The sequence below is a fragment of the Silurus aristotelis genome, assembly GCF_946808225.1.
Source record: "Silurus aristotelis genome assembly, chromosome: 5".
Classification (NCBI taxonomy): Eukaryota; Metazoa; Chordata; class Actinopteri; order Siluriformes; family Siluridae; genus Silurus; species Silurus aristotelis.
Window position 1 is genome coordinate 33,038,255 of NC_139578.1, and position 21,814 is coordinate 33,060,068.

At 42.4% G+C, this 21,814-nt stretch overlaps 2 protein-coding genes across 3 annotated transcripts in view; one reads left to right on the top strand and one right to left on the bottom strand.

The window, feature by feature from the left end:
• Window positions 1-7,922, bottom strand: part of abhd3 (abhydrolase domain containing 3, phospholipase) — a 28,136-nt gene extending 20,214 nt beyond the window's left edge. For both annotated transcript variants that reach the window (XR_014533532.1, XM_083541003.1), the window contains exons 1-2: window positions 7,590-7,922; window positions 4,394-4,557 (exon numbers count right to left, since the gene is read on the bottom strand). Coding sequence is in view for 1 of the 2 variants with exons in the window: in XM_083541003.1 (XP_083397129.1) it covers window positions 4,394-4,557; window positions 7,590-7,754 (329 nt within the window). In the remaining variant the exon portion in view is untranslated. The remainder of the gene's footprint in view (window positions 1-4,393; window positions 4,558-7,589) is intronic.
• A 2,131-nt stretch (window positions 7,923-10,053) lies between these two features.
• On the top strand, window positions 10,054-14,865 carry LOC310726613 (uncharacterized protein; the record flags this gene model as incomplete). Its single annotated transcript, XM_083542363.1, has 6 exons — window positions 10,054-10,343; window positions 12,822-13,142; window positions 13,283-13,333; window positions 13,605-13,655; window positions 13,970-14,101; window positions 14,741-14,865. Exons 1-6 carry the CDS (start codon window positions 10,292-10,294, stop codon window positions 14,863-14,865), a joined length of 732 nt encoding a protein of 243 aa, XP_083398489.1. The 5' UTR covers window positions 10,054-10,291.
• Between the last annotated feature and the right edge of the window lie 6,949 nt (window positions 14,866-21,814).

Consider the following 21,814-nt stretch of genomic DNA (forward strand, 5'->3'; position numbering starts at 1 on the left):
AAACACCCTCTCTGCCATTTATACCCTCTGTACTGTCTATGCCCTCTGTGCCCTTTACATCCATTGTATCTTCTATGCCCTCTATACCCTCTACACCCTCTTTGCTCTCTGTACCCTGTATGCCCTCTGTACCCTCTGTCTATAAGTCCTGCAGGTGCAGGAACTCTGCGCTTCTATCGATCCGCCCTCTGCAGTGTTCTGTCTGCTCGGCTAGACGATCAGATTGGGTTTGCTCTCTCTGCATGAAGCCAGAACCAGTGTGTAATTTCAGAGCAGGCATTGAATACACGGTCTGAGATCAGCCTCTGGTTCTCTTTTTCTTTCCCTCACACACACAGGCAAGCAGAGATGCTAATTACATCAGCATTTCGATTCCACTTCTGCAGGAGAGCTCACCGTTCCACTCAAAGCAGCAGCTCCCACAAATCGTATAAAAAAGAATAAGTTCTGGATTATTTTGGTGCAGATCGAGACCACGAGATGGAGATGTTTGTCTTTTCACTGCAAAACATTTGCATAATATACTGTGGAGACTTGTGCTTATTCAGATAGAGTTGAGTTCAATAGCAGATCTTCCACACACTTCCAACCCATGAAAAGCAGATCTTCATGGAGCTGGCTTTGTGCACAGGGGCATCGTCAGCAGGCTTCAGTGGCACATTGGAGAGCACAAAAAAAATCAATTAGCATTAAAGTATTTTTTATTGAGAGGTTTTTATTTAAAGGTGTACAGGATGACACGAGAAACGGACATGGACACGGATAAGCAGATCATGTATTCTTTCCAACCCAATACTGCTTAAACACTGCCTTTTCTTAGTAAAGAATAAGGATCCATTTCACACACACACACACACACACACACACACACCAGATGACATCACCAGCAGCACACAAAAGCCGTTTCTCTCTTGAGTTTCTCTCCTCGACTCAGACGACCTTGTTTTACAGAACCAGATGACCTTCAGCTCTTCAGTTGGATCTTCCACACAGATCGGATTATATCCACGTTCAGTTCCTCTTTGAGTTCCTTGCAGAGACGCATCGATCAGAATAACAACAGCAGTTCATGCAGCAGTGGGCCAGACACCGAAACCCCTGAACATCCGCATTCCACTGTTATATTATGAGGTTCTTAAAAGAAAATGAAGGGAACTCGCAATTTATTATCTAAAACCTGCCGCTTAATAACCAGACGCTAATCTGAAGGGGAGAAATAAATCCCTCACACACAAAACGCACAAATATTCCTTTTTCTGAACAGGAAGCTAATAAAGGGGAGTGGAAGCTCAGTTTTCAAAGCTCTGGGTTACTGATCAGGCGGTCGAAGGGGTTCCACCCCAGTATTGCCAAGCTGCCATGCTTGGGGCCCCTGAGCAAGGCCCCTAACACTCTAAACTCCAGAATGCTGTATCATGACTGACCCCAGCTTCTCAACATCGCTGGGATACGTGAAGAAAGAATTTTACTGTGTTTTTCATTTGTTTCTTCGTAAAGAACCATTGGGGAACGAACAAACGAGGTGAGATGATTTGACTAATGAAATTCCGGAACGGTTACACAACTGAGCTTTCTTTTATTTACTTTCGTTTTACCCCGGCGCTTTCCTTTCCAGTACTCACGCCGGGGCTCAACCTCACACTCGTGTTTCAGGATGCCTTTTTATCTTGACGATCGCTGGCGGCCACTCGCAGATCGGCCCGCCTTCCTCCAGTGTCACCTGTATCACTCGCAGATGGACCTTGTGGACCAGCATGCCTTTCCCTGGCGTCCGCCTGAGTGCACTCGCTGGCCAGCATGTCTTTCACCGGTGCCTACCCGTGCTCAGTCACTGTTCGGCGACCCTTTTGCTCATCTCTGCTTCTCTCTCATCTTTATTGGCATTACCGTACTGAAACAGAGCGCACTGATTAGTCTCATCAGCTGCAGGTGTTTCTTACCGCTCATTCCGTACGGCTCCGCCCTCCACTCGCTCACCGCTGGCACACTCAGCATCTTCAGCTCTGCTACCTCCAGCTCCACCTCCTGTCTTTTTAGTTAACGCCACTGTCTCTAAACCATAAAACATAGCAGGTCTCACCACAGTCCTATAAACTTTCCCTTTTACTCTCACAGATACTCTTCTATCACAAATCACTCCTGCTATCACTCTTTCCTAACACACTCTCCATTACTCTGCACTGTTGACCCCCAGGTACCTGAACTCCTCCATCTTCTTCACCTCTTCTCCCTGCAATTGCACCCCTCCACTGCTCTCCCTTTCATTCACACACATTTACTCTGTCTTACTCCTACTGACTTTCATTCCCCTTCCCTCCAGCACATACCTCCACCTCTCCAGGATCTTCTCAACCTGCTCCCTACTCTTACCACAAATCACAAGATCAGCTACACCCCCCGGCCCCTAATGTCACCTGAGATACATAATGTCAGATCTGTTTTAATTACCCCTAAATAATGAAGTGGTAGCTCAATAAAAAAGATGTTAGACTACCTGAAAGGTCATGGGGTCAAATCCCAGCATGGCCCTTAAGCAAGGCCCTTAACCCATAGTTGCTTAGCTGTATAACTGAGATAACTATAAGCTATCTCTCCTCTGCTCAGGGGCCCAGGAGTGGCAGCTTGGGATTGTGACTGGAATTTAAACTCACAACCTTTGGAGCCAAAGGCCAATGCCTTAGCCGCTAATCTCCCACCTCCCCCTGTGGACTTCCCTCCAAAATAGACGAAACGTTACCAGGAACGATGCTGAGGAAACTACAGCAAAACAAGATAAAGGAAACATCTGGAGTGTCCTGATCACTACCTGCTTGGAAAAGTCTGGGTTATGAGGTCAAGATGCTAGATAAAAGCACTTTCTCACCAAAAAGTACAATAAAATAACTTCAAATCATTACGATAGAGGTGTTCTTGTCTAAAGGTAGAACATTCTGGATGTAATTTCGAAGGATTATTTTGGCGCAAAAAACAAGAGGGTGCTCAAAGAACACCAAGTTCACTGTAAAGCATGGTGGGGGCCAGTGGTGGACGAGGTACATAAAGCATGTACTTGAGTGAAAGCAGAGCTACAGTAGGTATAATATGACTCCAGCAAAAGTGTCCCTTTAAACTTTCACATGACTAAAAGTACAAAAGTATTTATCTTCAACTCTACTTAAGTATCCAAAGTTCTGTGATTTATTATGGCTATAATGTTCCTATTGTGATTTTAATCACAAGATTATTTTCTTAATGAGCTCAGTTTTTTCAACGACTTCAAAATAATTGCACAAATGAGGTCATGTGTGTTGTGGTGAGTTCGAGTCTGGAGTTTCTTCATCATTTATTCCTCTCTAAATGTTCTGCTTGATGTTGAACTGTATGTTGGTGATCAGTAGATACACTACGCAGCAGTGGTGGTTTTAGCCTGAATGACTCCCTGAGTGAACCACGACATGCCCCAACGTCTTCCTCATTGATTAGTTTCAGCTTTGAGAAGCTCGTCTCTGCTTCAGCGACCGTCACTGGATGAGTGAAACATGTTCTCAGAGCAAACCACACATTTCTGGGAGCTCCCATTAGAAGTCTCCACAGTGGATCATCCATCTCCATATCCCCCTGTCCCCATCTGCCTCTTTCAAACCAACTACCTGCATGTCTTCCCTCACCACATCCATAAACCTCCTCCTTGTTCTTCCTCTTTTCCTCCTTCCTGGTGTCTCCATCCTCAGCATTCTCCTACCGATATACCCCATGTCCCTCCTCCCGCACTCCCTCCTCACACCGCCCTCACCTTGTCCCCAAAACGTCCTACATGCCCTGTCCCTCTAATCATCTCTACCCTGATTGGTGGCTTGCTGTGTGTTTGACCAGTTGTTTTTATTCACTCATAAATAATTGAAGTACTTGAGTAAAGTACAGATAAGCGAAAAAAAAAACAACCTATGAATTACATTTACTTCCTTCATGTCCACCACTGGTGGGGGCAGCATCATGCTTTGAGACTGCATCTGTATATCTAGGACTGGAGGTCAAGTAAAGATAAAGGAAATCCTGGGTAACGCCAAATACCAATCTATTGATCTATTTTGAAACCAATCTTGATGTCCCAAAAGTTGGTCAAGTCTTAGATAAGGGTGTGTATACTTATGCAACACAGCTAGGCCTTAATTATGCAACATTCAGGCCTTTATTTATTTTTTCTTCACTTGAGTTGTGCTGGTTGTAATATAACATTAAAAGCAATGATAATGTACCAGTAGTGTGTGTACTTTTATATCCACTGAGGACCCCTGACCCCTAACACAGGAGTTATTCAGACACACAGTGTGTATTCCTGACACAGACACCATGACTCACGGCTCATGAATAATGAACACGTTTACTACTGTAGTAGACAAATGAAAATCTTTACTTCCTGTAGAAGACCCAGGGCTTGGCGGTGACAAACGGACGGAGGAGAGTTTGTACCCGACTCTCCCAGCACCAGAAAGGAGGGTAGTACGTCTCGGTCACCACGGGGCAATTCTCCTTCAGAAACTCATAGAACTTCTTCCCTCCTGATACAAGCGTTGGTTTCTACAAAAGAGAGAGAGAGAGAGAGAGAGAGAGAGAGAGAGAGAGTTTCATTGGTTTCAGATTACGTATGAGTGTTCCAGGACTGCAGGTGGTGCTGTAAACATCTCACAACTTCACTGAGTACAGATTTCCTGCTGCAAAGTGCCAACCGTATAACCACAGAGGAGCAGAAGTTCCGAAAAAAGTCCAGAAAAAAAGAATATATTGATATTGTATTAATGCGAGCGTTAGCATGAGCCTAGCTTCCTCATGAAACCTATATGGCAAAAGTATTGGGACACCTGACTTTTCCCCCCCATATGTGGCTCTTTCCAATCAGTAAATCTCACCTTCACTTATATCAGGACCTGAGTTTACTAGCGTCCATGAGGCTGATTGAAATGGTGCTAATCGGATATACACAAAATAAAAGAGTTTATTAAAATCACCTCAAATCTGGTTTTCTAGGGGTTTTCTGGTATGATTAATGCAAGGGTTTATTTGCTTTCTGGATGTCATTCGAAAAGCTTTGTTTGGATACAAGAGCGCACCCAAAGAACACCATATTCAGTGTGAGGCATGATGGGGGCAGCCTCACGCTTTGAGGCTGCTTCTGTGTATGTAGGACTTAATATAGGTGGATACATGGATAACTCCAAATACCAATCTAACATAGATTTTGAAGATGTTCCACCACAAATCTGGTGAAACACCTTCCCAGAAGAGTTTTAAGAGCAACCAGAAATTGATTTTGGGAGTCGATGTTCAAAAAGCGCATGATCGTATGTCTTCAAACTTTTGGTGTTTTGTAAAGATTAATAGTTCGGTCACATGGCATGTTCACCTAGGTGCAAGACGTTCAGGGTCTGCTGTCTGGTTCATTTACATTGTCTGCATGAAGTCTGTATAAGTGCTATATAACTAACCCATCACTGGGCAATAAACATGATGTGACGCAGGTGCAGAACTGAGGACATTAGAAGAAACTCACTGAGCCGGAGCAGTACGGTCGTGAACTCTTATTGGTTGGTGCAAATCTCATTGCAAAGACATTTAAAACACTTTTAGCCCCCCGTGCTTCTCCAGGAGGAACTATTGTCTCTAAAGAGGATCAGCTCCACCTACTCTGCAGGCTCTTACTGCATTAACATGATTAACATGATGACATTATATATATATATATAGTTTACGTTTGTGGACACCAGAGCATAAGATTTATGCTTTTTAAAAATTCCACATGTAGTCCCCATTCTGTCATAATAACCTCCACTCTTCTGGGAAGATGTTCCATCATTTTTTGGGGGATTTTGTAGAGATTCATCCAGCCACAAGGTGTTATTAAAGTCAGGAGATCTTCCACTCAAACCCATGTGAAGTGGGAAGAAGCACATATAGGTGGAAAAGGTGGGTGTCCGAATACATTTGGACTTATAGTGTATGTCTAAATAGTGTGAAGTTAGATGATGTTTTGTTTGGCTCAGTTTTATGCCTGAAAGTGTGGTTGAAGGTGGAAGGTGGAGGTAAAAGAAAACAAGGTGGAGTGAGACGGATTCATTAGAATGAAAATTACATTATTATAATATATTTATTTATTTACCTAATTATAAATATATATAAACGGATTCAGCCAATCAGCTGCTTGTTACTAAGCGATCTGTTCTTTAAATTGGATTTAAAGAAAAATGATGTAGATGTGAAGGTGAAAATGACAGTGTGTGTGTGTGTGTGTGTGTGTGTGTGTGTGTGTGTGTGTGTGTGTGTGTATGTGTGTGTGTGTGTGTGTGTGTGTGTGTGTGTGTGTGTGTGTGTGTGTATGTAGAGGCCATTCAAAATCTCCTGCAAACACTGGTGTCACCATTGTGTGCTGTTTAAACGCTGCATTACCTTCACCATCCACACCATTACCATCATCACCATCACCACCAACAAAATCACCATCACCACCACCACCACCATCACCATCATTACCACCATCACCAGCATTACCATCATCACCATCACAATCACCACCACCCTCACCACCATCATTACCATCATCACCATCACCAACACCATCACCATCATCACCATCCCCACCAACAAAATCACCATCACCATCACCATCATTACCATCACCAACACCATCACCATCATCACCTTAACCAACAACAAAATCACCATCACCATCATTACCATCTTCACCATCACAATCACCACAACCACCACCACCATCACCATCATTACCACCATCACCATCATTACCATCATCACCATCACAATCACCACCACCCTCACCACCATCATTACCATCATCACCATCACCAACACCATCACCATCATCACCATCCCCACCAACAAAATCACCATCACCATCACCATCATTACCATCATCACCATCACAATCACCACCACCATCACCATCATTACCATCATCACCATCACATTTACCACCACCCTCACCACCATCATTACCATCATCACCATCACCAACACCATCATCACCATCCCCACCAACAAAATCACCATCACCATCACCATCATTACCATCATCACCATCACCAACACCATCACCATCATCACCATCACCACCAACAAAATCACCATCACCATCACCATCATTACCATCTTCACCATCACAATCACCACCACCACCACCACCACCACCACCATCACCATCATTACCACCATCACCATCATTACCATCATCACCATCACAATCACCACCACCCTCACCACCATCATTACCATCATCACCATCACCAACACCATCATCACCATCCCCACCAACAAAATCACCATCACCATCACCATCATTACCATCATCACCATCACCAACACCATCACCATCATCACCACCATGACCTCCACCATCACCCTCTTGACCACCACCACCATCACCACAAATAACTATCAGTAATAAACCATCACCATCAAAATCATTACCACCATCAACACCAACATCATTACCACCACCACCATCATCTCCACCACTATCACAATCAGCACCACGACCTCCACCATCATCATCATCCTGACCACCACCACCTTCATCACCACCATCATCCAGATGTTACCTTGGCTACAGATGTCCAGTAGTAGCAGGCGTAGGCGGCACCGAAGCCGAGCGCGAGCGCCAGTCCGACCCCGGAGCCGAGGAATCCACCGACCCGAACCTGGTTCTCCAAATACACTGACAGCTCCTTCGTCAGCACGTGCAGGTTCAGATCCAATGACATCATGGTGATGTTGTTATTATTATTATTATTATTGTTGTTGTTGTTTTTAATGTTATTATTATATGATTATTTTGAGGAGGATGGTATATTCTTGTGTATCAGGTCTGGAGCGCGTGCGTTGCGGCAGAGCGCGAGACAGGCGAGCGAGCGTGAGCGCGCTTCGGTTCTCCGTGCGCGTTCACAGAGCGCAGTGTACAGCGGCTAGAGAGGGAACACCGAACTCTCGCGAGATCTGAGGGTGAGAAGACTGTGTGTGTGTGTGTGTGTGTGTGTGTGTGTGTGTGTGTGTGTGTGTGTGTGTGTGTGTGTGTGTGTGTGCGTGCGTGCGTGGTAATCATTATCATATATTTGTATTTTTTGGTATTTTCTTCTTTGCATCACAGTTTTACTGTAAATTGTGTTTTTTTCTATAAGAAAGCAAAAGAATAAAGAGTTCATTAAAAAGCTCATCATAGTTTCCCTCACGATCTCCAGCTTTTCTTCAAAAGTCTGTGGCAGCAGTGAAATAAAAAAAAAAAACTCTTAAATCCACACGGATATCTTGGAGCTCGTGCACTACAGGTGTGGAGACTACAGGGGGCGCTCTCTGACCGGGTATGATGCTGATGTTACTGTACGCCTGCTAGATGGTCCTGGTATCTGCATCCACACTGCTGATTCTGAAGGGTTTAAAGCAACACGTGATGTGAAGACTGACATCTAATTGGATATTAACTCCAGACAGAACAGACACTACAGGAGACAGAGGTTTAGACCAGTTTAGACCAGAGACAGAGAGAGAGAGAGAGAGAGAGAGAGAGAGAGAGAGAGAGAGAGAGAGAGAGAGAGAGGGAGGATGTGGTTAAAAACGGAAGTACGTGAACATTTTGTTTTCAGAGGAAACGTTTCGTTTACATTGAACTGGAGGAAAACATACGATTCAGAAAGCTGGAAAAAAACAGTCTGTAATGAAAGAAAGAAAGAAAGAAAGAAAGAAAGAAAGAAAGAAAGAAAGAAAGAAAGAAAGAAAGAAAGAAAGAAAGAAAGAAAAATATTAATGGGATAGAGAGAGAGAGAAAGAGAGAGAGAGAGAGATGGAGAGAGAAATAGAGAGAGATACAGAGAGAGAGAGAGAGAGAGAGAGAAAGAGAGAGAGAGAGAGAGAGAGAGAGAGAGAGAGAGAGAAAGAGAGAGAGAGAGAGAGAGAGAGAGAGAGAGAGAGAGAGAAAGAGATACAGAGCGAGAGAGGGAGAAAGAGAGAGAAAGATACAGAGAGAGAGAGAGATACAGAAAGAGAGAGGGAGAAAGAGAGAGAGAGAGAGGGAGAGAGAAATAGAGGGGAGATACAGAGAGAGAGAGAAAGAGAGAGAGAGAGAGAGAGATATACAGAGCGAGAGAGGGAGAGAGAGAGAGAGAGAGAGAGAGAGAGAAAGAGAGAGAGAGAGGAAGGGATCTGGATGGACAGAATGCTAGTATAACCCATGTTAAAAAGGCAGAAGAAGATCTCCGGCTCTGGAAGAGAGGAGTCTGAACACACAAAGCATCACATCTCCCTGCATACAAAACCTTCAGGTGCAGAACATGCAGAGACCCAATGCTGACCCCTGTGGACCACCTAAAGCTCCTGCAATAGATATGTGAGCAGCAGAACTGGAGCATGGAGTAATGGAAGAAGGAGTGTGTGTAGGGGGTGGAGTAGATGGATAGAGATGCACCAGGATGGAATATAGGATGAAGGCTCTCATTGGCAGTGTGATGCAGTGATAGCACTTAAGCAAACCGTCGTTTCATCTAATTAACTTAGAACTAACTTTTCACTTCGTTTTTTCTCGAACAGTTTGCTTTTCCTAATTTGCGATCAGACCCAGAGCTACTAAACATTACGCAGAACACTTAAAATAATCGCAGCGTGAAACTTACCCAACACCAGAACGTGTTCAAACTACCGAACAACTTACTGGAATAATAAAAAGAGCAAATATTTTTTAAAGAACAAATAAAGTTCCAAAAAATAATAATCAGACTGTATAATGATTAGAAACAGTGTACAGACTTCATACTGCGGCCTCTTATAACGTGTTATTGGGTTCCAAATACATCAAACAAACATTTGGAATTAATAATACGAACGTGTGATGAGTCAGCATTTCTTTTTTACTGGGCAACTTTAAAACCAGTCATAACAGTTAAAATAATGTCTTCGAAATGTACAATTCCTAGAAAGATGTATCTGATGGTAATGGAGCTCAATTCGCAAGGGAAAAGAAGTTTTACTGCATCGGTTTTTATTCTTAAAACCTTTAAAATAAACTCAGTGAGAGTTTTATAGCTAGCAGTAAGATTAAAGTCTCCGCTGGATGGGGAGTTTTTGTGGCGTCTGCACTGTTCAAGGAATAGATAGCATCTGGGGGTCCTTCGTTTGATGAAGTTTTTGTGTGTGTGTGTGTGTGTGTGTGTGTGTGTGTGTGTGTGTGTGTGTGTGTGTGTGTGTGTGTGTGTGTGGTCCGTACGAGGAGAAACAACATCGTTCTCATGCATTACAGTGTAATTGGTTCTCAAACATGCAGCATCTCCGTGTCCTACTTTTGGTGCTTTTCGTTTCCTGTTACTGCGGTAAGTCCGAGAACATGCGATTACACACTGAATTCGGCATCTTCCGGTCCTCATAATTATTATTGATTTCCAGTAAATAAGATATTTATGTTTCGTATGTAAAATAGAAGTAAGATGTTATCAGGGGTCCAAGCACCGAGACTCGCACTGATTCTTCAGAGTTTGGAGGAATTTTCTTCTCCTTCTTTAGTTCTGTTTATTTGTGATGCACCTGAACAGTGGACATTGTCCCATACCAGCTTAATAGATCGTGAATGTAAATGTTAGCAAGCGGTCCCTATATGACACGTTTATCCTGATGATGACTTTGGGTTGCTTTGGAGCTTCTCTCGTATCACTTTTAATATCTGAAAACCAGAGCGCATCTCTCAGACCTCTCCGTTCATACAAACGGCACAAAAGCCTGAATTTTTCTCCCAAAATCCTTAATTCATCTCTCAAAAGTAGGTAATTTTGTACATCTCATCGCCTTCGGAAGTCCTTTTGTCATCGTCACAGTGTCTGGGACGTTTCAGTGTTTCCTGGTGTAAACGACGGGGGAATTGGATACGATCAATGCAAATGATATCTTTATTCTCTTCTCTCTATAATCTAGATATCTCTTGATATCTATAATTTTAGCAGCACAAATAATCGGACAGGATTCACACTTCTACTGTACGGTATGACGATCATTCTTTCCTGGTTTTTCAGAAATTTTCATCATGACCAAGGCATATTTCAGTGGAGATGAGGTTATTATCTAAAACTTTCCCGTTGAACCATGAGTTTCTATATTTAATCTAAATGTTCAGATTAAATCAAGAGTGTGTCCACCATTATGAGTGGGTCCTGGTTGATACCTTCTAAATCTAGAATCTAATTGTTTAGTGTAGCACCAGGGTTCTGGAGGAACGTTGTCTCGTTTATACTGTGTACCACTGTGTATAGTAGAAATTACAATAAAAGGCACTTGACTTGATTTGACCTGAATTGAAGTTTCACGAGATTCACCTTTGACCCGTTTTAGAGATTATTGGTTGATCTGATGCCGTTCACTCGAATTCGTTAGTGATATTCAAGTTTCATCTGCACGATTCCTCCATTCAGGACGTGTTTACCACCAAAATAAAAGAAATTGAAGCAGATTTTGGCAACTGGTTTATGATTTATAATGAAATGATGCTGAGATGTTTTGGAGTTTAAAACGATTCAGGTGAGAATCAGTATAATATATTTCGATCGATTGTCATTAACATAAACACCTGATTATGCGGGAAACAGTAGACACTTGTACACAATCAGTTACATGAATGTACCAAAGCGTTCGCAATTTGTTCAACGCGACGAGAAATTGCTTTTTATGATTTGCACAAGCAGCACCGTTTCTAGGCATAGAAGGGCACAACCAGCTGGGGGCGTCAGTGAGCCACCCTCGCCCTCTCCCATTTAAATTACTTACCTGTTTTTCTGCTAAAGTTTATTATACAGTATTTTTTACATACTTGCATTCAGGCAATTTTGCAATGATTTTTAAACGGGTTCAACCTTTTTTGTGGAAGGATGCGAATTTGTATGGTTTGAGGGAGGAGCATTGTGGTGGGAGGGCAGAGCCATTAACAAAAGCGGTTAATGCATGACTTAACTCTGCACATGATGGTGTAAATCTATGCTAATTCACATGCTAAACCAAATGAGCTCATATGTGTTTGAGAGTGTGTAAGACACTCTCCGTTTCCACACTTTCCACAGGCGATATACCGTATATCATGACCAAGGCATATTTTAAAGAAGATGATGTTATCATCTAAAACTTGCCTGTTGAACCATGACTATAGTTTCTATATTGAATCTAAATGTTCAGATTAAATCAAGATGATGAGTGAGTCTTGGTTAATACCTTCTAAATCTAGAATGGACAAAATCTCCATTTTCAGAAGGTCGTTCCAGATGATCAAATTTAATATTACAGTTTATTTCTCCGTTGTTCTGAAGTGTTTCCGAGATCAGAAATGAAATTATCCAAACTACTTGTTCAACCTCCACATCATGTTGTCACAAGTCTATTTTAGCCTTTTGGCACCATAGGCAACATTCCTATTGTCACTCCCCCCAATGGCTCTGTCTTCTCACCACAATGCTCCCGCCCCACAATATACAAATTCGCATGCTTTAATAAAAAAAAGTTTAAACACATTTAATAGTCATTGCAAAATTGCCAGAATTCAAGTATGTGAACAATATGCTGTATATTAAACTTAAGCACAAAAACAGGTAAGTCATTTAAATGGGAGAGGGTGGGGGTGGCGACGGGGCAGAAGAAACTCATTGGCGCCTCCAGCTGGTTGCGCCCTAGGCGACCACCTAATAATGCCTAGAAACCGTGCTGCATTCATCCTTAGTTTCTGCCTGGTCCATGCAGTACTCAACACCACACCTCACTGAAACCTTTGAACTCATCAGATTGCATTGTCTTTCGGATCATATTTCGATTTCCAGCTTCCGGCGATTCCTTTGTCGTGAGTCAGTTTCCGTCTACGCTCACGGTGACTGAAGGAGAACAGGTCCGTATCACCTGCAGCTGGAACATCAGCATCACGAACGTAAAGGTGAAATGGTATAAAGAAGGCCGCAAGGTTTCGTTTAACCGTATGGACAAACTCATTCACGCGGAGTCCGGCGAAAGCAACGCAACGTTCTTGATGAACGACGCCGATGAAAGCAACGCAGGCTTTTATACCTGCGAGGTGACACAAGACATCCCGAGGCTGTTGAAGAATAAGGGAGCAGGGACAAACGTCACGTATCAGCGAAAACCAGGTTAGTTCGGTTTCTTTAATCGCTTTAAACATACACTATATAGCCAACAGCTAGACTCTAGTGTCTAGAGAGGTACAGTAAATATCCGTAAGTATGGTAAAGAAGCATAAAGAAATATTGTCTTCCATCATTTTAACCAGAGCCTGTTTCTACAACCGGAGCAGTTCCCACTCCCTCACCGAGTACTCAGAGTAAGTTTTATCTACAGTGGAGGTATTGTGGTGTCTATAGTGCTATACTATAATATTGTGGTGTCTATAGGGCTCTAGGGTTATGTTTTAGCAGAGTTTCATCGCTTGCGTTTACCGAGGCGTAATGTAAGTGTGTGTAGTTTCTATAGTTCTATGATGTTCATATATTTGTATGGATAGAATTTTAGAGCCAGACTCACCCAGTTAACTGCGAGTCGAAGGAAAAGTGGGTGAGTACATGTTCATTTGATTTCCTTGTTGTTTCAAACAGAACCTTCTACTACCACTAAACCAGCTTCTACTGCCCCACCCAGTGTATTATGTAAGTGCTTATCGTTGATCGTGTACCATCGTGTCGTATATGTTTCTCGGTTCTCAGTGATTCGGTGCTGATGCCACATCCTCCATTACCCACATGCACTTCACACCCACATCCCTTCCTCCGTATTGAACATGGACTAACCTTTACCGGCTTGCAAACTACCACCTCTGTGTAATTTTCTGTTCACTGCACCGTGCCGTTGTTGTTGCGTCACGTACCACTTTCATGCTTATCTCCTTCCTTGTCTGCTTTGATGCTAACTTCCTTTTGTTGGTTTTGTACTCATGATCTACTCAATGACAAAAGCTTTCCAGTTTCAGGGCCCTCTGAAGAAGTCTATAACAACGAACCCATCATTTTTGCAATCCGATGCGTTCCCTTCGTCACTTTGCTGCTAGCCGTGTGCATTCTTAGCAGGAAAGAGACAAATAAAGTGTCGAGAGCAGGTGAGTTCGTACCAAAAAACCCGATAAAAACTCTAACAAAGAAAGCAGATGAGTTAGCAAAGTTATGCTAGCATTGCTTTAGCGTTAAAGCTCTCTTTTAAACCGATGGAGCTTGCTATTACCTGCTGGTGAAAGAAACTCAACCATATAATAGTGTCAGAGAGAAATGATTCAAGTAAAGCGAGATACAGTATGTCCCGCTGCTCTAGGAACATGACCTTGAAGTCTTCTTTTTGAACTGAATCTTCGCAACAATGTCACAACGGCGAGCTAGGCGAAGTCCGCAGGAGACAAATCTGTTGAGTAGGGTGGGTGTGGAAGTGAGATCGTGTTATTTCTCGTGGGGAGGAGGTCACAGGACAATGTCTTTTGGCACACTAAATTATGAATGCTGGTGCTCCATGCGAATGTGCGTGCAGCCTTGTGCTGCCATCTGTTGGCATGTTACAAAATCTTTTTAATACTGCCTACAAGCTAAAATCTGTTCTGTTCTATCATTTACACCAATTTGATCATTTGATTGTAAACATATTTAAACTTGATAGTCGATAAACTCGATAAAATATTAAAGATCCTGGTGGACTACACATGATAATAAGATTTTTTCAGACATCTGACAACCTGCTGTGTGTTTATTAGGTCCACGAACTGCACAAACGCAAGAGGTCACCATGGAGGAGGAGGAGGAGGAGGAGAATGAACCAAAAGAGCAACCACCTGGACAGGAAAGAAAAGAAGACGAAAGGTGGAGGACAAGGATATAAAAGAGATGACTGAACAAACAGGACATGGACAAAATTGGAAGTGGTGAACGAGTTAACGGGATGAGAAAAAGACTTTGTGATTAGCAGATTGGTGTGAAATCATACGATGTTCGGCAATAATAGAGCAGTTGAGGGTAAAGGGCCTTGCTCAGGGGCCCAACAGAAGCAGGTCAAACTGAAGTTTCTAATCACAACCTTCTGATCAACATCTTAACCACTGATCTCCCACTGCTGGAATGGTAGAAAGAATGATTCTTTAAAACCAAAACCCTCAATCTGAAGGAAAGCCAGAAATGAGGCACTAGAAAACAAAAGAAATGCACCTGGTTGCAGTGTTACATAGTCCCCTTAAAGAGTCATCCATCCAAGTGCCCCAGCAACCCAAACTCCAATGAAACACTCTTTAGAGACAGAGGTCTCGGGTTGAAAGCGCAGTGGTACCACTTTACTTTCAGCCTGGGGCTGTACCTGTACAGGGCCTCTTGAATGTTCCTTGCACCTTTATTGAAGTGGAATGTGGTAACTTGGTGGTTAACATGTTGGCTTTCTGATAGTAGGGATGTTAGTTCAAATCCCTGCAAAACTAAGCTGCCCCTCTGGGTTCTTTAGCAGGAGGGGCTCAAGTTGTGTTAATAAAAATAATTGTAAATGAATTCTTGAACGTGTTGTTTGCCGTCTCGCCTCCTTCCACCTTCTCTTTTCTCGATACCTCAATGGACACTGGACTTCTAATCAGAAGGTTAAAAACCAGCACTTTCAATGTGCCACTGCTGAACACGGCCTTCAGCCATCATCTGCTCATCTGTAGAAAACGAGGGAAGTTAATTTTTTCTGTATAAATGCAGAAAATAAATGTGATGTAAATGTCTTCACTGCTGTATTAGTATCAGGTCAGTGTGCATCCAGTAGAACTTTTAAGTATGTGGAATCCCAGTGGTTATGGCATTGTACTCTGGATCAGAAGGTCACAAGTTCAAATCCCAGCACCACCAAACTCATATTTACATTTGCCTTTATCCAGAGTGACTTACAACTGAGTTGTTGAGGGTTAAGGGCCTTGCTCAAGGGTCCAACAATGGGAGCTCAATGGTGGTGGGATTTGAATTCATGATCTTCTGTGCAGAAGTCCAACATCTGCTGGGCCAAGCTGCCACTGCTGGACCCTTGTGCATGGCTCTTAACCCTCAATTGCTCAAAAAGAAGTCACTCTGGATAACAGTGTCTGGCAAATGCTGTGAATGTTTCTTTCTGTGTCTTTAGGATACAAATCTTAATTTTTGGTTGTACATAAAATAAATTCAAGGCTGAATTAACAGCTGTGTGTACTTGAACAGAATGGTTTTCACCGTGTCTGACAAACAGGAACAAAAACTGTTTTGTGGTGAGCTGGAGGCCCAGGGTGTGAACAAGTGTAAGTTTTCACAATATCTATTGTTTAACTGGTCTGTGAGGTGTAAGAAGTGTTGCATGTGTGTGTGTGTGTGTGTGTGTGTGTGTGTGTGTGTGTGTGTGTGTGTGTGTGTGTGTGTATTTGATGGTTTGTGTCAGATAAAACCATAACCCCGTCTGATATCAGAGTGTGACTGGCTGTCGAACATGCAGCATCTCTTCGTTCTGCTTGGGGGCCTTTTTGTTTCCTGTGTTATTGGTGAGTCTGAGAACGATACACAACGTGCGATACACAATATACCATAAGATCACCATCTGACATGGCGTTGATTGTTTTCCTCGTAATTCGATTCTAAATGCATCGCGACCGTTGTTCATTTAGAAATAAATGAAAATGAAGTTTTTACGAGCTGGCCGAGAGACACAACAGGGATAAACAAGCGTATACATAAATACATAAAAACAATCGAGCAGCTTCAATTATGGCTGAACTTAAAATTATATATTAGTGCCGTAAATTGGACCGGTGAAGGAGCACAGTGGTGGACCTGTTAGTCGCTCAACGTTCAACAGGTACGACAAATTAAATAACGTCCTCTACGAAGGTTATAATGTCCCGTGTCTACAGAAACGATGGACGGAAAACAGTTGTAACAAAACACATAGATTTATGAATAAAGCAGCAGCAGCGTGAGTTCAAGAGTGTCTGAAAAATGATCGCCGCTCTATAATATATCACCATAATCAAGTACGGGAAAGTGAAGATACGCAATACTTTCTGGGAAAAAAAACAATTCTACTGAAATAAATCTAAACATGAATATGATGGTATGTGGCAGGAATGCCAACTGGTTATATTATATATTAGAAATTATATATATCTAAATTCATCATATGCAAAATGTGCAATTAGATGATTATAGTGGGTCAAGAAAATCACTGGTCTTGTATATTGGATTAATTTTATATTATTATTATTATTATTATTATTATTATTATTATTATTATTATTATGTAATTATTTATCCTCCTAATTCTTGGCATTATATTATATTATAAAATATATGATGATGATAATAATTATTTGTTTTATTTATTGTTCTTTTTTTCTTTTTCTTTTTTTACCTTTTTATTTATTTATTTTGCTGGGGATGCAGTAATCCGACCCCAGTGAACTATGCGATGTGCCGTGGCTCGTTCTGAAAACGTAAAATATTTAAATGTGATGTATTCTAACGTATGCTAATTTAATTACATAAATTAAGGTTTTGTATATTTGATATATTTATATATAAAACTATTCATGGTTTGTTTGATTGTATTAAAATTAGGTTTTTTTTATTTTGTTTTTTTATTTTAGTATTTTCTTTTTTTAAAACATAATATAATTATAACATTTTGTAAGCTAGACAATTATCCTTTTTACTATATTATTTATATTATTATTGTTATTATTATTATGATCATTTTGATATTTTTCTTTTGTAAAGTGTTCTTGCTTCGCACTTGGGGCAGCTAGCTCTATATTTATTGGCACCCTTCATAATAATGAATTATAATAATTCATTATTTAATATTTCATCATCAATAAACATGACCCCACTGTGGGCATTGTTTATTAAAGCTGATTAGGAACAGATTTATGTAGAAATCCTGATGATGGCTTACATGAGTAACCTACACACCGCCGAATTGCTGGGGAATCTCACAGAAACACTGAAGATGACTTTTATGAGTGAAATGTAGATGTATTTATTAAAGCCTTTTTTTAAATACAGCTGTAGTACACAGTTATGTAGGAGATTAGAGTGAGGTTCCTCTTAAGGTTTCTTCCTTATGTCACCTCATGGAGCGCTTCTAAAATTGTGTTCCCTTTCCGGAACTCAGGCTGCATCACAATTCTTTGGGAACGTTACTGCATTGTCCACGCTCTGAAAGATGTGTGTAATTAGTCAAAATTGGACACGGGCTGTCACTGGCGGGGAGACGTCACGATTAGGAAGTATAAGTGAAGGGAGTGAAGCCGGCGCCAGCTTCTGTTTGTTCAATTTCATGTTGAATTGTTTGTCTATTGTTTGTAAAAAAAATTCCTGGAAGCGGAGCATGCTAAGTGGGTTCTCGAGGGAGCCGGCTGTGAGCACTGTGCTATTACACTGCTCCCAAGCTCTCTTCCGAGGAGAGTGCTCGCGCTCCTCGCAGTTCTGGCCCCGCTCTTGCTAAGGCGGTGCAGCAAGCCAGTTCCTGTGGTTCACAAATGGACATTGGAGAGGGTTTTCCAGACAGGCTTGTCCCTTTCTCCAACCTCTCCTACACAGCCCAGCACTCGCTTACAGGCTCGGAAGCCCACTTTTCACCGGTTTCTTCCCCCTGCAACAAGAGCATTAGCTCCGCCTCTTTTCCTTTAAGGAGCTATGAAGTTGGGTCGGAGCACGTTAGGCGCAGATTTTCTTCACATTTTGCTTGCATTTCTATGTGCATGCTTCGCTCCCGGAAAACACTCCTCATGGTTCCAGTAAGCGCTTTCAGAGGTTGTGACCCATGCAGTAGCCAAGCTACATAACTTGGCCAGCCCATGAGCAGAAAGTCATTCCATTCAGTAAGCTGGACGAGCGCTTTCTGACACCGGTGTCACAACCGCCACGTCTGGGTCTTCCATTTGTTCCTGACCTGCACACTAAAGTGTCCAGGTCATGCCGAAGCTTTTTTAAAGACCTGTGGCATTGCTCCATACCTGTGTACTTTCTGTGTACTTTCTGCCCCATGACGTATAAGCACAGTGTTGAAAAGGGGCTAAAGGGACATGCCGAAAAAAGCTTCGCCCATGACCTGGACATTTGCGAGCTATCTCTCCCCCAGGATCGCCTCCTCCCTGAAGACCCCGACATGACCCACAAAGCCCCTGTGTAATACCTCGGCACTCATGGGTAAGGCTTATGCCTCAGCAGGCTGACCTGCTGCATGAGCTGGATGTGGGAGGTGCCCCAGGCAGCCAATTCCATGAGTTCTACAGGTACTTCATGTTCCCAAAAAGGATGGTAGGTTGCATCCTATTCTAGATCTACGTCAGCTGAATTGCTCACTCATGAGACTCAGGTTCAGGATTCTGACACTCAAATCAGATCCGAGGACAGGTTTGTCATGGTAGACCTAAAGGATGCCTAATTTCATGTATCCATCCTTTGTTCTCACAGGAAGTTTGTGAGGTTTGCTTTCAGGGCCGAAGCTTACCAGTATCGACTTCTTCCGTTTGGCCTTCCCCTTTCACGCCGCACCTTCACAAAGTGTGCTCTGGTATCCCTGAGCCATCAGGACATACACATCCTTAACTATATCGACAATTAGAGCAGAGCGGCGCCCTAAGCGGGACTCTGGAGCGGAGCAGTGCTCTCGGCAGGACCCTGGAGCAGACCGACGCCCTCGGCAGGACTCTGGACACAGTACAAAAAACAGTACAAAAAATCAGAACAATAAGCCAGCAAACAGAACAATAAGGGCAGTGTGAGAAAATCTAATTCAAAAACAGTACTAGGAAGGACAGACCAGAAACAAAAACCGAAAAAACAGTCCAAAGTTCAAAACCAGAACCAGAGCAGAACAGGGGTCAGGAACACGATCAGGATCAGGAACAGGATCCAGAGCAGGCAGGGTGGCAAGAATCTTCTCAGGGGTTAGGGAGCCAGTAAAATAATCTAGCCCCGAGCTAAAGTCTTGGGTGTCCTCAAATACAGGGCATGGGTAAAATTGCAAGATAGCCGCCGATCTGGTTTACATGCTTTGGAGTTTGAAGATCTTGAGTGGCCTGCTATAGAGCTCTGATCTCATCCCTACTGAACACCTTTGGGATGAATGTGAACGCTGACTGCACCCCAGGTCTCCTCACCTACAACAGTACCTGCCTTTCATAATACCCTTGTTGCTGATGAACACAAATATCGATAAGCAAACTTCAAATCTAGTGGAACATCTTCCCAGAAGAGTGGAGGGAATTATAAGAGCAGATTGGGACTAATTGTGGAATGTGATGCTCAATAATCACAATACCATACTAATGACCAGGTGACCCAATACTCTTTTGGAAATATAGTGTATATATATATATATATATATATATATATATATATATATATATATATATATATATATATATATATATATATATATATATATATACACTGGCGATCAAAATTAACTGGCGAAAAAAATTCGAGAACAATTCATAAACAATTATTCTGAAATAATGTGATCTTCACTGCTCAACAGTTGAAGGAGTTTTTGTCCTGTCTATACCATGCTACCAGAACACCTTTTCCACAAAATAATTAAGGCATTTAAAAAAAACATTATTTTGCAGAAAACACACTGATCAAAATTAGAGAACACTTTCAGATACCTCCCAGTTATTGGTGTTAATCTGGTACCTGGTGCTTATTTCCTTGATTATCTGTCAACCCCTATTTAACTGGCAGCCTAACTTCCAGTTTCACCGACTCTGCAAGATGGTGGGCCGTTCTAAAGTGACTGAAAGCCTCCGGCAGCAGGTTGTCCAGATGAAGGCCAAAGGGACGACCCTATCAGCTATAGCAAGACAAGTTGGTCATTCCAAATCTGTGATTTTAAGAATATTGAATCTTTACAACATCACAAACTCATTTAAGTCCGCCAAGAAGGCTGGTCGACCACGGAAGACAAATACAAGAGAGGACAGGATCCTGTGGAGGATCTCAGTGGGCAGTCGTTTCCACACTGCAGCTGGAATTGCTCACCAGTTCAGCTCTGAACAGGGTAAGGATCTGTCTCGTCATATAGTGTCTCGACGTTTAAGAGCATTTGGACTGAAAGCCCCTCTGCAGTGACCAAACCTCTCATTAGCAGAAAGAATCAAAAGGCTAGACTAAGCATGTTGTGTGGACAGAGGAGAACTGGTCCAAAGTTCACTTCAGTGATGAAAGCAAGTTTAATTTATTTGGGTCCGATGGGAAACATTATGTTCGGCGACAAACTGGAGAAAGACTGAACCCAAAGTGTGTAAAGAAGTCAGTGAAAAGTGGAGGAGGAAGTGTCATGGTTTAGGGCATGTTTTCTGCAGCAGGAGTTGGGCCTCTTATACAGCTACATGGCAGAGTGAATGCAAATGTTTATCAGAACCTTCTTCAACAACATATGGTTCCTTCCCTGCGTTCATCACCCAATCAGCCCGCAGTGTTCATGCAGGACAACGCTCCATGTCACACAGCAAAACGGGTAAAGCAGTTCCTTAAAACTGAAAACATTGAAATAATGACATGTCCTGCCCAGAGTCCTGATCTCAACCCAATAGAGAACCTCTGGAAAATCCTTCTCGAAAAAGTTATGGCCAAGAAACCCACTACAGTCACCGAACTGTGGAGGAGACTGGAAGAAGAGTGGACCAGAATCACACCAGAGCAGTGTGAGAGACTCGTGCTGTCCTGTGGCTGCAGATGTGCTGAAGTCATTCAGAGCAGAGGCCTGGACACTTCCTACTAATTGCTGACTGTTGTAGCATTCAGAAAATTTTGTTGTAATCTTTTTCCATGCTACA